The 19,474-nt window shown below is 38.8% G+C and overlaps 1 protein-coding gene across 2 annotated transcripts in view; it reads right to left on the bottom strand.

The window, feature by feature from the left end:
- STK4 (serine/threonine kinase 4) overlaps window positions 1-19,474 on the bottom strand; it is a 93,482-nt gene that overhangs the window by 62,058 nt on the left and 11,950 nt on the right. For both annotated transcript variants that reach the window (XM_021689098.1, XM_044918733.1), the window contains exons 3-5: window positions 19,111-19,239; window positions 15,989-16,103; window positions 3,716-3,880 (exon numbers count right to left, since the gene is read on the bottom strand). In XM_021689098.1, coding sequence (XP_021544773.1) covers window positions 3,716-3,880; window positions 15,989-16,103; window positions 19,111-19,239 — 409 coding nt within the window. The remainder of the gene's footprint in view (window positions 1-3,715; window positions 3,881-15,988; window positions 16,104-19,110; window positions 19,240-19,474) is intronic.

Raw genomic sequence — 19,474 nt, 5'->3', positions numbered from 1 at the left:
AGACTTTTCCAACAATAAGAAACATCTTGTACTTGGGATACATATAAAAACCATACTCAAGGCATGATTGAGCAGGTCACAAAAGAAATTCAAATGACCTAGAAACATAAAAGATTCTCAATTCTTAAAACGCACACATTAAAAAAACCCACAAAAAATAACAAACACTAAAATGAGGTTGACAAAAATTTAAAAGGTCAATAATAACTAGTGCTAGACGGGGCGCCTGGGTGGCTCAGTCGTTAAGCATCTGCCTTCGGCTCAGATCATGATCCCGGGGTCCTGGGATTGAGCCCCGCATCAGGCTCCCTGCTCGGCAGGAAGCCTGCTTCTCCCTCTCCTCCTGCTTGTGTTCCCTCTCTTGCTGTGTCTCTCTCTGTCAAATAAATAAATAAAATTAAAAAAAAAAAAAAAAACTAGTGCTAGAAAGTCAGGCACTGAAACAGCATTACTAGACTATAAACTGGTACAAGATTTGTGGGCAATTTGGCAATATTTATAAACTTAAATGTCCACATCCTTTGATCCAAATCTTTTTCTAGAAATGTATCCTATGTGCAGGTACCCTAAGATATATGCACAAGTATTGGAGAAATATTTGTAGGAGAGGCGGGAAAAAGAAAAAGGAAACAACTCAAATGACCATCAAAAGGGTGTAAATTAAATACAATAAATATCCACCACATTTTTTAAAGATTTATTTAGGGGCAGCTGGGTGGCTCAGTTGGTTAAGCATACAGCTCTTGATTTTGGCTCAGGTCATGATCTCAGGCTCCGGGGATTGAGCCCCGCATCTGGCTCCCCGCTGGCAGGGAGTCTGCTTCTCTCCCTCTCCCCCTCCCCACCCCCCTCATCCCTGCTTGCACACACGCTCTCTCTCAATATTTTTTTTAAAGATTTATTTATTTTAGAGAGAGACTGCACACGCAAGCCGGGGGGAGGGGGGAGGAGGACAGAGGCAGAGGGAGGGAGAGAGAGAGATTCTCAAGCAGGCTCCCTGCTGAGCATGAGACACGATGTGAGGCTCGATCCCACAACTCTGATCCCATGACTTAAGCTGAAATCAAGAGTCAGACTGACTGAGCCACCCAGGTGCCCCATCCACCATATATTTTTTAAAAAGGAGATAGATACATTTTCCTGGCATGGAAAAATGTACAAGACATATTATAAAGAGAAAATTAGGTTGCAAAATTATATTGTTGTGTATATATACAACAAAACAGCAACCAATAATAATAAATATTGTTGTTATATGGATAGCAAAAGAAAAATCTCAATACACACTGAACTCTTAACAACAGTTACATCTAAAAGGTAGAATCACAAAGGACTCTTACTTTCCATCCCATATACTTCTGTAACACTCTAACGGTTTACATGAATATATAGTACCTGTGCTATCCGAAAATTAAAAAAGGAAAAATCATATGTGTGTGTCTATGTACACATATAATTTTTCTTTTATCATATACACATATTCTATAAAATAAAATGTATACATAGAGAAAGTCTTAGTTTGGGTCTTAAAGAAAAATATATGAATCTAGCACACGTCATTTGCCTACTTCCCCAGAACAGTGTGGCCTTAATGAAAGAGAACCTTTCTAGAGCTCCTGTATTTTAGGAAGAGAAGGATTTTAAACAGAACTAAATATGCAACAGGACTTGCCATCATCATCACTCCTGTTCCTTCTGAAATGCCTGTGGCTTCAGTTAGGCTGTGCCAGCCAGGAGCAAAGGACAGGTAATATTTTTAAATTGATCTCACTTTGTCGGTCCTATGTAAAAAACTAGCACAGGAACTAACTTACCGCTTAGTCATTTCCTTTGCTCCAAAACTTAAATTTGCAGTTTTCAAATGGGGCTACTCAAAGTCGTTTTCAAGAATTATATCCTTGAAATACTCATTATTTAGAAAGGAGTATTTGGATATCTAGAAATTTTTTGAAAACGGAGAATAATGAGTGGATACTAACGCAGCTTGATCTGTATGACGAAGTTACATTAGCACAGTAGCATAACAAGAAAAAATACTAAATCCAGAAACAGACTATGGCTATGTATGTGTATTTACATGTGTGCATACACACACACACACACACACACACACAGCTCAAAGATATGATTAAAATGTCATTCCAAATTACCAAGCAAAGGACAACAAAAAAGTGCTAGGCATCTGGCTAGTCATTTGTAAAATTCTATACTTAATTTCCTAACTTATACTTTCCACCAAAGGAAGTTCAAATAGGTTGAAAATTTAAATACAAAGAATGAAATCCAGAAAGTACTAAAAGGAAGTATAGATGAACAGTTATATACTGTTGGAGCAGAATAGGTCTTTTAAAGGTGACATCGAAGGCAGGAACCGTAATATAAAAGGAAGGTGGATTTCCCTATATAAAATTTGGAACCTCTGGTATTTAAAGAAAAACCATAATCAAAGTAAAAAGATAACTAGCAAATTACAAAAAGATGTTTCAACATATATAACAAAGGATTAACAATTTCAACATAAATTTTTTTTTTTAAGTTTTGGTTTATCTTTTTCAGATTTTTTTTTAAAAGGTCCAACACAATTAGGAAAATTAAGATGAACAGTTCAGTTAAGTTACAAAAGAATTGTAAATGGCCATAATCAACTGTAAAAATATTGTTTCAAAAATGATTTTAAAAATACAATTTATTGCTCATTCAGTATTAGCAAATATAAGGGAAAATGGGTACATTCTTTTTTTTTAAATTATTTTATTTATTTATTTTTAAGTAGGCTGCACACCCAATGTGGGGCTTGAATTCATGACCCTGAGATCAAGGATCACACTCTCTACTAACTGAGCCAGTCAGGTTCCCCCAAATGGATTTATATACATTTATATACTACAGTTGGAAGCATAAATTGTTCCCTAGAAGCACTTTATGTGTTAACAACAAGATCTTTTGAAAGGCCCAGTAATCACAATATGGAATAAGTTTCTGATTTTCTTTTTTAAACATCAAAGCAATTTTTGTGCCATTGCAATACCTATTAAACTCCCTAACATAATCCAGGCAGATTTACAAACAAAAACCAAAAAACTCTACCTAATACCAGCCCTAAACAAACAAAAAGTATTTTTTCACCACCCCAGAAAACTGTTTGATATATAATGGTGTTACAAATTTTGGTACGTATCTGTCCAGAACTGTTTCTATTTTTCTATATATACATATGTCATATACACTTAGGTATTCTTCAAAATCAGGTAATTCTGTATTTCCTGTTTTAAAAACATGGTTTTTGTCATTGCCATACCCTGGTGAGGTAGGAGAAGAATCAAAAGACTGTATCCTGGAACCAGACGAGGAGAGAGTTTTCAGTAAAGTAATTGCCAACTGCTACCTGGTTGAGATGGTGTTATATCTTATTCAAGGAAAGCAGTCTGGATTGAATTTTTCTTCCTTTTGCAAATAAGATGAATAAAATTTAAACTTCCACTCTGTCATTTCTTGTTTAAGCTTTTATTTTTATCAAAGTTAAACCATGGGACCTAAACCCCGGGAAAGGATCTATAATAACCTACTAGCTCTTTTGTAACTTAGTGGCACCTTCTATAACCTTTTCACAAATAAAATGAAATTGAGTATTTTATTGAAAAAATAACTAAAATGAAAGGAATTCCTTCTCTGGACAGGGCTGAAAGTTACCAATAGAAGTAATATTTTTACTTACTGTAAGTTGACCTGCTACCCCAAAATCTGCAAGTTTCGCATGTCCTTCTGTATTTAGCAAAATATTTCCTGCCTTGATATCTCGGTGTATTTTCCTCATAAAATGAAGGTATTCCAGTCCCTTAAGCGTTGATTGTAATATTGTAGCTATCTCATCTTCTGTTAACTAAAAAAAGAATGACAGATTAAAATTCCATCAGTTTATATCATTTTACATTCAAAAAAGGGGGAAAAAAATCAGATCCAAGCTCCCTTCCTAGAATATAAGGTCTTATTCAACCTGTGACAGCATTTGACAGCTTATACCATCACTCCACTAACCCCTTCTAAAGTTACATCTCCTGCCCCATCTCTCCCCAGATTCACGTTACCTGCCTACACAGTATCTCCAAATGAATACCTAACAAGCATCATAAGCAGAACACATCAAAATCAAATTCTGTACTTCTACCGCCACCCCACCCCTCTCCTTACCACCCACCCAACCTACTCTATTCTTCCCACAGTCTGCTCTCTCAGGGAAAGGCAGTTTCAGTTGCCCTGGCCAAAAACCTTGAGGTCATCCCTGGCTCTTCCCTGTCTTCAAAGTATATCCAAATATATCCTCTGTAATCACTAATCACCCTGGTCCAAGCCACCAGCATGTCCTGCCTGAACTATTCTAATAATTCTCTAACTGGTCTTGCTGCTTCTGCCCTTGACCCCGGACAATGTATATTCCACATGGCAGTGTGCCATAATCAATCTTTCAAAATGCAAGCCAGAGCTGCTCAAAACCCTCCAATGGCTTCCTAAGCCACTCAAAATTAAAGCCAGTCCACCCTAGTCTTACATGATCTGGTTCCCAGCTACCTTCGTCCTCTACTACTTTTTACCTTTCTTATTCTGTTTCAGCCTCGTAGGCTTCCTCTGCTGTTCCTCAAACACTCAAAGCACACTTCCACTTCTGGACCTTTTCATCTCATGTTCTCTCTGCCTACATTGCTCTTCAACCAGAAAGTCAGAGAGGGCTTCCCCAATTCCCTCCATTCCTAGGTCATTCTCTACCCCTTTATCCTACCTTGTTGGTAAACATAGTATTATCGCCATCTGATGTATTACATGTTATTTGTATACCTATCATGTGTTATCTTCCCTATTAGGAACATAAGCCCCATTTTAAAATGTCTTTGGGGGCATCTGGGTGGCTAAGTTGGGTAAGGGCATCCAACTCTTGGTTTCAGCTTGGGTCATAATCTCAGAGCCGTGAGATCAAGCCCCACATCAGGCTCCATGCTCAGCAGGGAGTCTGCTTGAAAAATCTCTCCCTCTGCCCCTCCCCCAATTCACGCACAAGAATGCGCACGTGTGCTCTCCCTCTCTCTCTCTCTCTCTCTCTCGGATAAATACATAAATCTTCAAACTTATTAAAAATAAATAAATAAAAAATAAAATGTCTTTGGTTTGTTTACTATTGTATCCCTAGCACCAAGAAAGCCACCTGGCACATAGCAGGTCCTGCAAAATATTTGTTGAATGATGATGAATAAATGAAAGCAAGAATGCGGCGAGGGGCAGAAGATGGCGGAGGAGTAGGAGACCTGGGTTTCGTCTCCTCTCAGGAATTCAGCTGGATAGGGATCAAACCATTCTGAACACCTACAAACTCAACAGGAGATCGAAGGAAAGAATAGCCAACAACTGTCTCATCAGAAAAGCGACCACTTTCTGGAAGGTAGGACGAGCGGAGAAGTGAATCCGAGGCGATATTCGGGAGGATAGACGGCGGGGGAGGGGCCTCCGTCGGCCGCTTCTGGCAAGTGATAGAGCCGCGGAGCACAAAATCGGAACTTTTAAATCTTTTTTTTTTTTTTTAAGATTTTATTTATTTATTTGAGAGAGAGACAGAATGAGAGACAGAGAGCATGAGAAGGAGGAGGGTCAGAGGGAGAAGCAGACTCCCCGCCAAGCAGGGAGCCCGATGCGGGACTCGATCCCGGGACTCCAGGACCATGACCCGAGCCGAAGGCAGTCGCCCAACCAACTGAGCCACCCAGGCACCCAAAATCGGAACTTTTAGATGTCTGCTCCGCTGAGGGACGTCACTCTGGTGGCTAAGCTGGGTGGAACCCTCCGAGACAGTGTGGTCTCAGGACACTTGGGGTCACAGAAAGACTGGGGGTACCTGAGTGTGGCAGAGCTCCCAGGTAACGAGCAGGGAAGCCGGCTGCAGAGGCGGAGCCCAGGTGCGGGCTCTCAGCTCGGGGTTGCCATAAACCGTGATCCGCGGCACAGTCGGGCCACTGCTCCTCCAGCAGGGACCCAACGTGGCAGATCCAGGGAGACTCACCTTCCTCCCCCGGGAGGAGCGGCGTGGGAGCGCACCACAGGGATCTGCTGGGTTTGGAGACTCCACCCGGGGTCGGGTGCCAGAGATAGAAACGCGTGGTCACAGGCCGGGTGAGCACGGAGTGCGGCCGGAGACCGGGGAGACGGGAGTGACTGACGGCTTTTCTCTGGGGGCTCACTGAGGAGCGGGGCCCCGAGTTCTCGGCTCCTCCGGGGCAGAGATTGGGAGGCCACCATTTTCACTCTCCGCCTCCAAAGCTGTAGGGAAAGCTCGCAGGGAACAAAAGCTCCAGAGAGCAAACCCGAGCAGATTACTTAGCTGGGAGGGGGCAAGGGCGGGGCAATTCCGCCTCCGGCAAAGACATTTGGAAACCACGGCAACAGGCCCCTCCCCCAGAAGATCAGCGAGAACAGCCAGCCAAGACCAAGTTTACCGATCAATGAGAACGGCAGAACTCCAGCGCTAGGGGAATACTGCACATAGAATTCATGGCTTTTTTACCATGATTCTTTAGTCTTTCAAAGTTAATTTTTTTTTAACTGTCTTTTTTTCTTTTTTTTTTTGAATTTTTCTTTTTCCCTTTTTCAACCAACATCTTATCAATCCTTTTTTTAAAAAAAAAAAAACATTTTTATTTTTCATTTTTAGAGTCATATTCTATCCCTTCATAGTAATTACCTGTATTTTTGGCATATATATATAAGTTGTTCTCTCTTTAAAATTTTGAGATAGTTTCTTCTAACAGATTAAAATATACCCTAAATCTCTAGTATATAGTTTTTTCTACTCCCCTGCCTGATCACATTCTCTCCCTTCTTTTTCTTTTTTCTTTTTTTAAATCCTCTTCTTTCTTTTTTCAAACTTCTTAGCAATTCCTTTTATAAAATTTTTTATAATTTCCATCTTTACAGTCATATTCCATCCCTTCATCATATCAACCCTTATTTTTGTACATATATAAGTTTTTCTTTCTTTAAAATTTTGGGAGGCACTTTCTTCTAACAGACCAAAATACACCCCAAATCTAGTGTGTGGCACTGAAATATATACCAGCCTGATCATATTTGATCACATTCTGGTTTTTTTTGTTGTTGTTGTTTTGTTTTGTTTGTTTTTATCTTTATCTCTTTCTTTTTCTTTTTTCTCTCTTTCTCTTTCTTTTTCCACTGCTTTAGGTCTTTTCTGATTTGTTTAGAGTATATTTTCTGGGGACGTTGTTACTCTGCTAGCATTTTGTTCTCTCATTAATCTATTCTCCTCTGCACAAAATGACAAGACGGAAAAAATCACCTCAACAAAAAGAACAAGAGGTAGTACCGACTGCCAGGGACCTACTCAATACGGACATTAGTACGATATCGGATCTAGAGTTCAGAATCATCACTTTAAAGATATTAGCCGGGCTTGAAAAAAATATGGAAGTTACTAGAGAAACCCTTTCTGGAGAAGTAAAAGAACTAAAATCTAACCAAGTAGAAATCAAAAAGGCTATTAATGAGGTGCAATCAAATATGGGGGCACTAACTGCTAGGATAAATGAGGCAGAAGAGAGAATCAATAATATAGAAGACCAAATGATGAAAAATAGAGAAGCTGAGAAAAAGAGAGATAAACAACTACTGGATCACGAGGGCAGAATTCAAGAGATAAGCGATACCATAAGACGAAACAACAGAATAATTGGGATCCCAGAAGAAGAAAGAGAGAGAGGGGCAGAAGGTATAATGGAGCAAATTATAGCAGAGAAGTTCCCTAATTTGGGGAAGGAAACAGGCATCAAAATCCAGGAAGCACAGAGAACCCCTCTCAAAGTCAATAAAAATAGGTCAACACCCCGACATCTAATAGTAAAACTTACGAGTCTCAGGGACAAAGAGAAAATCCTGAAAGCAGCTAGGGAGAAGAGATATGTAACCTACAATGGTAGAAACATTAGATTGGCAACAGACCTATCCACAGAGACCTGGCAGGCCAGAAAGGACTGACAGGATATATTCAGAGCACTAAATGAGAAAAATATGCAGCCAAGAATACTATATCCAGCTAGGCTGTCATTGAAAATTGAAGGAGAGATAAAAAGCTTCCAGGACAAACAAAAACTAAAGGAATTTGCAAACACAAAACCAGCCCTACAAGAAATCTTGAAAGGGGTCCTCTAAGCAAAGAGAGAGCCTAAAAGGAACATAGACCAGAAAGGAACACAGACAATATACGGTAACAGTCACCTTACAGGCAATACAATGGCACTAATTTCCTATCTTTCAGTAGTTACCCTGAATGTAAATGGGCTAAATGCCCCAATCAAAAGACACAGGCTATCAGATTGGATTAAAAAACAAGACCCATCGATATGCTGTCTGCAAGAGACTCATTTTAGGCCCAAAGACACCCCCAGATTGAAAGTGAGGGGGTGGAAAACCATTTACCATGCTAATGGACACCAAAAGAAAGCTGGGGTGGCAATCCTTATATCAGACAAATTAGATTTTAAACCAAAGACTGTAATAAGAGATGCAGAAGGACATTATATCCTACTTAAAGGGTCTATCCAACAAGAAGATCTAACAATTGTATATATCTATGCCCCTAACATGGGAGCAGCCAATTATATAAGGCAATTAATAACAAAAGCAAAGAAACACATCGACAACAATACAATAATAGTGGGGGACTTTAACACCCCCCTCACTGAAATGGACAGATCGTCTAAGCAAAAGATCAACAAGGAAATAAAGACTTTAAATGACACACTGGACCAAATGGACTTCACAGACCTATTCAGAACATTCCATCCCAAAGCAACGGAATACACATTCTTCTCTAGTGCCCATGGAACATTCTCCAGAATCGATCACATCCTAGGTCATAAATCAGGTCTCAACCGGTACCAAAAGATTGGGATCATTCCCTGCCTATTTTCAGACCACAATGCTTTGAAACTAGAACTCAATCACAAGAGGAAAGTCGGAAAGAACTCAAATACATGGAGGCTAAAGAGCATCCTACTGAAGAATGAATGGGTCAACCAGGAAATTAAAGAAGAATTAAAAAAATTCATGGAAACCAATGAAAATGAAAACACAACTGTTCAAAATCTTTGGGATGCAGCAAAGGCAGTCCTAAGAGGAAAGTATATAGCAATACAAGCCTTTCTCAAGAAACAAGAAAGGTCTCAAGTACACAACCTAACCCTACACCTAAAGGAGCTGGAGAAAGAACAGCAAATAAAGCCTAAACCCAGCAGGAGAAGAGAAATAATAAAGATCAGAGCAGAAATCAATGAAATAGAAACTAAAAGAACAGTAGAACAGATCAACGAAAGTAGGAGCTGGTTCTTTGAAAGAATTAACAAGATTGATAAACCCCTGGCCAGACTTATCCAGAAAAGAGAAAGGACCCAAATCAACAAAATCATGAATGAAAGAGGAGAGATCACAACCAACACCAAAGAAATACAAACAATTATAAGAACATATTATGAGCAACTCTATGCCAGCAAATTAGATAACCTGGAAGAAATGGATGCATTCCTAGAGATTTATCAACTACCAAAACTGAACCAGGAAGAAATAGAAAACCTGAACAGACCTATAACCACTAAGGAAATGGAAGCAGTCATCAAAAATCTCCCAAAAAACAAAAGCCCAGGGCCAGATGGCTTCCCAGGGGAATTCTACCAAACATTTAAAGAATTAATACCTATTCTTCTGAAACTGTTCCAAAAAATAGAAATGGAAGGAAAACTTCCAAACTCATTTTATGAGGCCAGCATTACCTTGATCCCAAAACCAGACAAAGACCCCATCAAAAAGGAGAATTACAGACCAATATCCCTGATGAACATGGATGCAAAAATTCTCACCAAAATACTAGCCAATAGGATCCAACAGTACATTAAAAGGATTATTCACCACGACCAAGTGGGATTTATCCCTGGGCTGCAAGGTTGGTTCAACATCCACAAATCAATCAATGTGATACAATACATTAACAAAAGAAAGACCAAGAATCATATGATCCTCTCAATAGATGCAGAAAAAGCTTTTGACAAAGTACAGCATCCTTTCTTGATCAAAACTCTTCAGAGTATAGGCACAGAGGGTACATACCTCAATATCATAAAAGCCATCTATGAAAAATCCACAGCGAATATCATTCTCAATGGGGAAAAACTGAGAGCTTTCCCCCTAAGGTCAGGAACGCGGCAGGGATGTCCACTATCAGCACTGCTATTCAACATAGTATTGGAAGTCCTAGCCACAGCAATCAGACAACAAAAAGAAATAAAAGGCATCCAAATGGGCAAAGAAGAAGTCAAACTCTCACTCTTTGCAGATGATATGATACTTTATGTGGAAAACCCCAAAGACTCCACCCCAAAAACTGCTAGAACTCATACAGGAATTCAGTAAAGTGGCAGGATATAAAATCAATGCACAGAAATCAGTGGCATTCCTATACACCAACAACAAGACAGAAGAAAGAGAAATTAAGGAGTCGATCCCATTTACAATTGCACCCAAAACCATAAGATACCTAGGAATAAATCTAATCAAAGAGGCAAAGGATCTGTACTCAGAAAACTATAAAATACTCATGAAAGAAATTGAGGAAGACACAAAGAAATGGAAAAACGTTCCATGCTCATGGATTGGAAGAACAAATATTGTGAAGATGTCAATGCTACCTAGAGCAATCTACACATTCAATGCAATCCCCATCAAAATACCATCCACTTTTTTCAAAGAAATGGAACAAATCATCCTAAAATTTGTATGGAACCAGAAAAGACCCCGCATAGCCAGAGGAATGTTGAAAAAGAAAAGCAAAGCTGGCGGCATCACAATTCCGGACTTCCAGCTCTATTACAAAGCTGTCATCATCAAGACAGTATGGTACTGGCACAAAAACAGACACATAGACCAATGGAACAGAATAGAGAGCCCAGAAATGGACCCTCAACTCTATGGTCAACTCATCTTTGACAAAGCAGGAAAGAATGTCCAATGGAAAAAAGACAGTCTCTTCAACAAATGGTGTTGGGAAAATTGGATAGCCACATGCAGAAGAATGAAACTGGACCATTTCCTTACACCACACACAAAAATAGACTCTAAATGGTTGAAAGACCTCAATGTGAGACAGGAGTCCATCAACATCCTAAAAGAGAACACAGGCAGCAAACTCTCTGACCTCAGCCGAAGCAACTTCTTCCTAGAAACATCGCCAAAGGCAAGGGAAGCAAGGGCAAAAATGAACTATTGGGACTTCATCAAGATAAAAAGCTTTTGCAAAGCAAAGGAAACAGTCAACAAAACCAAAAGACAACCGACAGAATGGGAGACAGAATGGGAGAAGATATTTGCAAATGACATATCAGATAAAGGGCTAGTATCCAAAATCTATAAAGAACTCATCAAACTCAACACCCAAAGAACAAATGATCCAATCAAGAAATGGGCAGAAGACATGAACAGACATTTTTCCAAAGAAGACATCCAAATGGCCAACAGACACATGAAAAAGTGCTCAATATCGCTTGGCATCAGGGAAATCCAAATCAAAACCTCAATGAGATACCACCTCACACCAGTCAGAATGGCTAAAATTAACAAGTCAGGAAACAACAGATGTTGGTGGGGATGCGGAGAAAGGGGAACCCTCCTACACTGTTGGTGGGAACGCAGGCTGGTGCAGCCACTCTGGAAAACAGGATGGAGGTTCCTCAAAAAGTTGAAAATAGAGCTACCATATGATCCAGCAATTGCACTACTGGGTATTTACCCCAAAGATACAAAAGTAGGGATCCGAAAGGGTACGTGCACCCCGATGTTTATAGCAGCAATGTCCACAATAGCCAAACTGTGGAAAGAGCCAAGATGTCCATCGACAGATGAATGGATAAAGAAGATGTGGTATATATATACAATGGAATATTATGCAGCCACCAAAAGGAATGAGATCTTGCCATTTGCAACGACGTGGATGGAACTGGAGGGTATTATGTTGAGCGAAATAAGTCAAACAGAGAAAGACATGTATCATATGACCTCACTGATATGAGGAATTCAGGGAACAAACTGAGGGTTGTTGGAGTGGGGGGTGGTGGGAGGGATGGGGTGACTGGGTGATAGACACTGGGGAGGGTATGTACTCTGGTAAGCGCTGTGAATTGTGCAAGACTGTTAAATCTCAGATATGTACCTCTGAAACAAATAATGCAATATATGTTAAGGAAAAAAAAAAAAAAGAAGAAGAAGTAGGTAGCAGGAGGGGAAGAATGAAGCGGGGGAAATCGGAGGGGTAGACGAACCATGAGAGACCATGGACTCTGAAAAACAAACTAAGGGTTCTAGAGGGGAGGGGGGTGGGAGGATGGGTTAGCCTGGTAATGGGTATTGAGGAGGGCACATTCTGCACGGAGCACTGGGTGTTATGCACAAACAATGAATCATGGAACACTACATCTAAAACTAATGATGTAATGTATGGGGATTAACATAAGAATAAAAAAAAAAGAAAGCAAGAATGCTGACTGACAGAATATCTGCTCAGTTCCATGCTGATTTTGTGCAGACCCAACTCCAGTGCTAAACAAATGCAATCCATCAACAAACTCTCAGTCTCCCTTTTGACAAACAACTCACATTTAGAAGAGAGTACGCTGTGTTGCAAAAAACATGGTATTTGGGATGAGAAAGACCTAGTTTTTACCCTTCACTCTACATTCTAGCTGTGTGACCTAAGTGAGTTGTCGAACTTCTCTTGGTCTCAGTTTCTCAATCTATAAAACAGGACTACCACTCTCTTCAAGAATGTCATGAAAATCAAATGATATAAGGCATGTAATACACATGGCTTAACAACTATTATGCTACCAATTAATCAACAAATAGTTAATAAGCATCAATAATGAGCCAGACACTCTGCTAATAAAATTAAGAATAGCTAATTATTAAGCATTTATTCTATGGTAGGCACTATTTTTGTAATCTCATTAAATCCTTATAAAAATCACATTAAATAAGTACTATTATCATCACCATTTTACAGAAAATGAAGCTGAAGCACAAACAAGTAATTTGTGCTAACAAATGATAGAGCTCTCACTGCAGTACAAGCAAACACTATTGGCAAGGTTGCAAGCTAGAGTCTGGGTACCTTCTGCAGCCTAAGGGAACGAAGTTCATGTGATTTACTGACGCCTTATTCTAACCAGTTAAGCTAATCAGTTAAGGGAGCACTGCCCAATAGAAATATAATGTGAGCCGTAAGTACAACTTTTAATTTTCTAGTAGCCACATTAAAAAAAAAGCAAAATTAATTTGTTTATTTATTTTTTTAGTAATCTCCATACCCAACGTGAGGCTAGGACTCATGACTCCAGGATCAAGAGTCACATGCTCCTCCAACTGAGCCAGCCAGGCACCCCAAAATTTATTTTGATAATATATTTTAACCATATTTATCCAAAATATTATCATTTCAACATGTGATCAATATATAAAAATGTAAAGTTTTTTTAATGTTTTTCTTTTTGTAATAATTCTTCAAAATTTGGTATTTTATATTTATAGCACATCTCAGTTCAGACTAGCCACATTTAAAGTCCTCAATAACCACACATAGCTAGTGACTATCATGCTGGACAAGACAGAATTAAAACATTTTACAAATTCATGTGTAATAATTAAAGATCAACACTTAATAGCTAAAAATTACATAAATACAATAAACTAATATTAAAACATCAAATGCACTATCAAAATTAGTTTTGGATTGTTTCAAAATACCTGAAACAAAATAACTTAATGCTGCATATAAGAAGGCCTAGAACCCAATTTTTTTTTTTTTTTTTAAAGTAGGCTCCTTGCGCAGCACAGAGCACAACACAGGGCTTGAACTCACAACCCTGAGCTGAAATTAAGAGTTGGACGCTCAACCAACTGAGCCACCCAGATGCCCCTGGAGCCCAATTTTTAATTCAATAAATTATTCAAGCTTTGGGACTTCTTTAAATATATTTTATGGTAGGTTATAATTCCTAGCTAAAGAACTTGCTATTTGATTAGAAAAACATACTAACTCTGAATAATATAAATTAAGAAAAGGATATAGTCATATAGATAATCCAAAAATTACAACTATTTAATTTTTATTTTTTTATTTTTAAATCATTGTTATTTTAATTCCAGTAATCCCAGTATAGTTAACATATAGTGTTATATCAGCTTCAGGTATGTAATATAGTGATTCAACAACTCCATTTATTACTCAGTGCACACTACAAGTGTACTCTTAATCCTCAACCCCTATTTCATCCATCCCCCAGCTACCTCCCCTCTGGTAACCATCCGTTTATTCCCTATAGTTAAGAGTCTGTTTTTCTGGTTTGTCTCTCTCTTTTTTTTTTTCCCTTTATTCATTTGCTTTGTTTCTTAAATTCCACATATGAATGAAATCAAATATTTATCTTTCTCTGACTGGCTTATTTTGCTTAGCATTATACTCTTTAGATCCATCCATATTGTTGCAAATGACAAGATTTCATTATTTTTTATGGCTGAATAATATTTAAAATGTATGTGTATATATACATTTACACCCCACATCTTTATCCATTCATCTACCAACTGACACTTGGGCTGCTTCCATGATTTGGCTACTGTAAATAATGCTGCAATAAACAAACGTGCATATATCCCTTAGAATTAGCTTTTGTATTGTTTGGGAAAATACCCAGTAGTGTGATTACTGGATCCTAGGGTAGCTATATTTTTAATTTTTTGAGGATACAACTGAGTTTTTAAATATTCTCACCTTGTAATTTATAGTGTCTCATTAAGTACTTTCACATATTTAAATTAATTTTCACAGTTCTGCAAATATTTAATATAGGTATTATTCCTGTTTTTCTCATTAAAACAAAACAAACAGAAAATCTAAAGGCTAAGGTGTCTCTAGCTTCTACTTTTATTCATTCACAGTCCACACAGAAGCCACAGTTTATCTTCTAAAATGTACATCATCAAATGGCTCCTCACTTGCTTGGAACACGGCAATGGCTTCCTATTGAAGTCGGAATAAAAGGCAAACTCGTTACCGTGGCCAACAATACCAACAGAATCCAGGCCTGCTTATCTGTCTCACCTCCTCTCCTGCAGGTCCTCTCACCTCTCCCCTCTACTTCTTTGTGCCAAATCCGTTCTAGCCTCAGGATCTTTGCACTGCTTACTGCCCTACCTAGAATGTTCTTTTAGAAATCATAGCTCCATCTTGTCATTCAAGTTTTACTTTAAATGTCACCTCCCTGAGTGGCCTTTCTCAGCTGTCTACTCTCAAGTAGCTCACTGAGCACTCTCCACCAGTCCGCTCCTTCAAAAAAATTATAACTATCTGGTATTTCTTTTCTAGTTACCATCAGATGGCTTTTTGGTTGCCCTACTAGAAAATGCATGAGCACAAGAGCAGGGTTGTTGTCTTCTTTACTATTGTATCCCTAGGGCTTAGAACAGTATTCTAGAAATACTGAATGAGCAACTGAACCTGAATTAGAACCCTTGACTCCTAGCTTTTATCCCAGTGATCACAGTAAGAGCAAATAATCTTTCACAGAGATTACTCTTCGATTAATAGAATGTAGAAGAAGTTAATCTGTGAACATGCTGAGTAGGAGGAGAAAACCAAATCTAAATTTAAACATTTGAAATTCATTGCTTCACCAAGATTTGATAGTCATTGTTTTCTTTCCCAAAACATGCTAAATATCACTGGATTAGGCTGGTGTCAAAAACATCACTTTTAGGAGGCATCAGAAAGCAGAGGGGGAAAGAACCATGGAAAAGGGGAAATCTGACAGTCATCTCTCTGGATATGGAAGGAGGAGAGTGCCCACAAATACAAGGCCAGAGGCTAGCCCAGCATTGTTCTAGAAGGTAAACTTACCGTTTTATTTCGTAATCGAATGATATCAGACACAGAACCAGCCCCACAGTACTCCATAACAATCCACAAGTCTGTATTCTTAAAATAACTGCCATAATATTTGACTACATGAGGGCTAAAGAGAAAGCAATAATACGAATTAGTGGAACAGCCTTCAATACATGAAAATTTTTCTGCTCAAAAGATCAACTATTCATATTTAAGGTTAAAATAGACACCCTCTTGATAAAAATGTAAATAATAAATAATAATAATACTTTCTAAATAATAAATAACCAAAGTGAGAAAATGTATGGGTCCTTTAACCTGCATTTCTAGGTCTATAGATCATCCCAGGAAAAGAACTACAGCTATTCAAAAAGAAATAGTTACCATCATAGCACGTTTTAACAATGAAAACTTAGATATGATCTAAGTGTCCCACATTAAGGAGTTTATTTAAGAAATAATGATCTAGACATATAATGGAATAACCATGAATCTATGGAAAATATCACAGAAAAATATTTGATAACATGGGAAGATATCCTGCTCACAAAAAAAAAAGAAAGAAAGAAAGAAAAAAAAGTACAGGTTACATAATTGTAAGCATGCTTAAACTCCAAAAAGAGATATGGAAGAATATGTATACAAAATAGCATTTAACAATGATTCTCTCTCCAAAGAGAAAAGTGATTTTATTTTCTTTCTATTTGCATTTTTCCAAGAAGTCACGTGTACTTTGTAATAAGAAAAAAAAAATCACACTACAATCTACTATAAAGAAAAAATATTCAGGGGGCGCCTGGGTGGCTCAGTCAGTTAAGCGTCCAGCTCTTTTTGTAAAAGATTTTATTTATTTATTTGACAGAGAGAGACACAGCGAGAGAGGGAACACAAGCAGGGGGAGTGGGAGAGGGAGAAGCAGGCTTCCTGCTGAGCAGGGAGCCCGACGCGGGGCTCGATCCCAGGACCCCGGGATCATTACCTGAGCCGAAGGCTGATGCATAACCAACTGAGCCACCAAGGCGCCCCAAGCGTCCAGCTCTTGATTTTGGCTCAGGTCATGATCTCAGGGTCCTGGGATCAAGCCCTATGTTGGGCTCCCCGCTCAGCAGGGAATCTGCTTGTCTCCCTGTCCCTCTGTCCCTCCCTGCTGCTCATGTGCACCTGTGCTCTCTCCCTCTTTCTCTCTGTCTCTCTCTAAAATAAATAATCTTTAAAAAAATTTTAAAAAGAAAAAATATTCAGTATCAGACCCAGAATTTTGGGTCTCAAGCTTGAAGAGAAATACCAAATGAGATTTCAGAGAAAAGTCAAACATCCTATTAAAATGAAATAATCTGCCCACTGAGAGCTACCAGCTTTAATTGGCTAGATTGTTATCAGGGCTAAATAACGTTGCATAATAACCAGAGATGCTAAAAACCTACTTTGCTTCATTAATGCTCAGAATTTCAAATGCCCCTTCACCCTTAGGAAACATGCCAATGACAAGGACAGCAGGAAACACACACACATACAATTAATGAAGACATGGATGAATAAGTCTCTGAAGGTACAGATTACACATCTGCTCTCCCTTCCTTAAATTCCTGCAGTATTTACTGCCTTTACAAGGCAAGTAATCTCAGCTACTTACTGCTGGAACATGTCCTATATAATCTTGTATCGTCGGCCAGATTTTCCTGTACATATATATGCCTGGCCTCTCCAATTTGTCTATAAACTCCCAGAGGACAAGAACTCTGCCCTGTATTTCTCTGTACTCCTTACCATGCTTAGCACAGACTAGGCTCTTGGAAATAACTCTTCTTTACTTAGAGATATTTGCATACTGTTTGAAACACAGCTCTTAAGTAGCATATCAGAAATGACAAAGTCCCTTGGGGCACCTGGGCAGCTCAGTCAGTTAAGCATCTGACACTTGATTTCGGCTAGGGTCATGATCTTGGGGTTGTGAGATTGGGCCCTATGTTGGGCTCCATGCTCAGCGGGGATTCTGCTTGAGATTCTCTCTTCCTCTCCCTCTGCCCCTCCCCCCCCATGCTCACTCACTCACTCTCTCTCTCTAAAATCAATCAATCAATCTTTAAGAAAAAAAAAAAGAAGAAGTGATAAAGTCCCAATGTGCTGACTAGAAGAGCTTCCATACTGTATCTTGTAGCAGAGGAAAAGGAAAATTTCTACTTAACTCTGGTCAAGAAATATGAGGGCTTTGTCTAGTAGAGAGTAACCACAAAAGCATAAAGAATAAAAGGAAGGGAGGGAGGGAGAAGAGAAATAACTGCATTCACAAGCCTGTGAGATCTAAGGTCTCCTGGGCAAATGTCCTCGTAGGCAGCCCCACCTGCCCCAATGCTGAAGCTTTACAAATAGGAGGTACTAAGCTGATCTGCTGAGCAGAAGAGCTTCAGGAGAATGGATGCAGCCTCCGGTGCAAGACGTTCTCATTCTCCTTTCAGCTCCCTAGAGCTGGCATTGCCCCTAAATTTGTGTTATCTCTCAAATTTAAACAGTAGTGGGGAAGCCTGCTCCATCACTGCGACCAACTCATGTTGTGACGGAATTTCAGGGCAAACCACGTGCTTTTCTGCGGTCGCCTAGAGGCCTGACTTCCTGCTTACAGCATTTGACAAATCTTAGTTCCTCAAAAATAAAATTAACTACCCTGAGCTTGAAGAATTCTTTTTTAAATGTAGGAAGGAACAGTAATACATAAAAAAGCATTCTCTTTTTAGATCTATCTGATATTCTATCGTTTCTAGAGCTAAACGTATTTGGATTATCTCTTCTTAGCTATCTCTGCAGAAATGTTTTCTCAATAGGAAGTAAAAGATCATTATCAGAAGGAAAAAAAAAGTCAGCACCACCCCCTTCTGCCTCTCTGCCTCTTCTTCCTAGTTTTGAAAGGGGCTTACTGAAAAAAAAAAAAAAATCTATGCAGAAATAGAAACTATAAAAGTCTAGCTACTAAAACACACATTTTTCATCAGATTTTTTCTGAAAAGAACATGCATAGTGATTCCACCTAAACTCTTTCGCAAAATCTCTAAATAAATGCATCTGTACATGTTAAACTCTAAATAATCACAGCTAATCTAAAACTATGTTCTCTCCAAAGTAACACCACATGCCTTTACCTGTCACATTGCTGCATTATAGAGATTTCTTTGATTATCTCCTGCAGGTCTGATTCCACAGGAACTTGCTTAATCGCGACAATCTGACCGGTCTCTTTGTGAATAGCTTTGTATACACTGCCATAGGACCTGTAATTGGGGGAAAAGAGAACATTTATAAAGGCAAAGCAAGTCCAGAAATAAAAAGTGGTAGAACAAAAGCAACTCATGGTTCTAATTTATATCCCTAGATGCCTAATACACTTATCTACAACTGCAAAACTGAAATAGCTAAAGCACTTTGGGAAAAAACTGTTAACTTCATATTTAACCTTTATTGAATGTATTCATACAAAATAACCACTATTTTTTTTTTAAAGATTTT

Source organism: Neomonachus schauinslandi, chromosome 10 (genome assembly GCF_002201575.2).
Source record: "Neomonachus schauinslandi chromosome 10, ASM220157v2, whole genome shotgun sequence".
Classification (NCBI taxonomy): Eukaryota; Metazoa; Chordata; class Mammalia; order Carnivora; family Phocidae; genus Neomonachus; species Neomonachus schauinslandi.
Note: the sequence above shows the minus strand (reverse complement) of the source record. Positions and strands in the feature narration are given on the sequence as shown.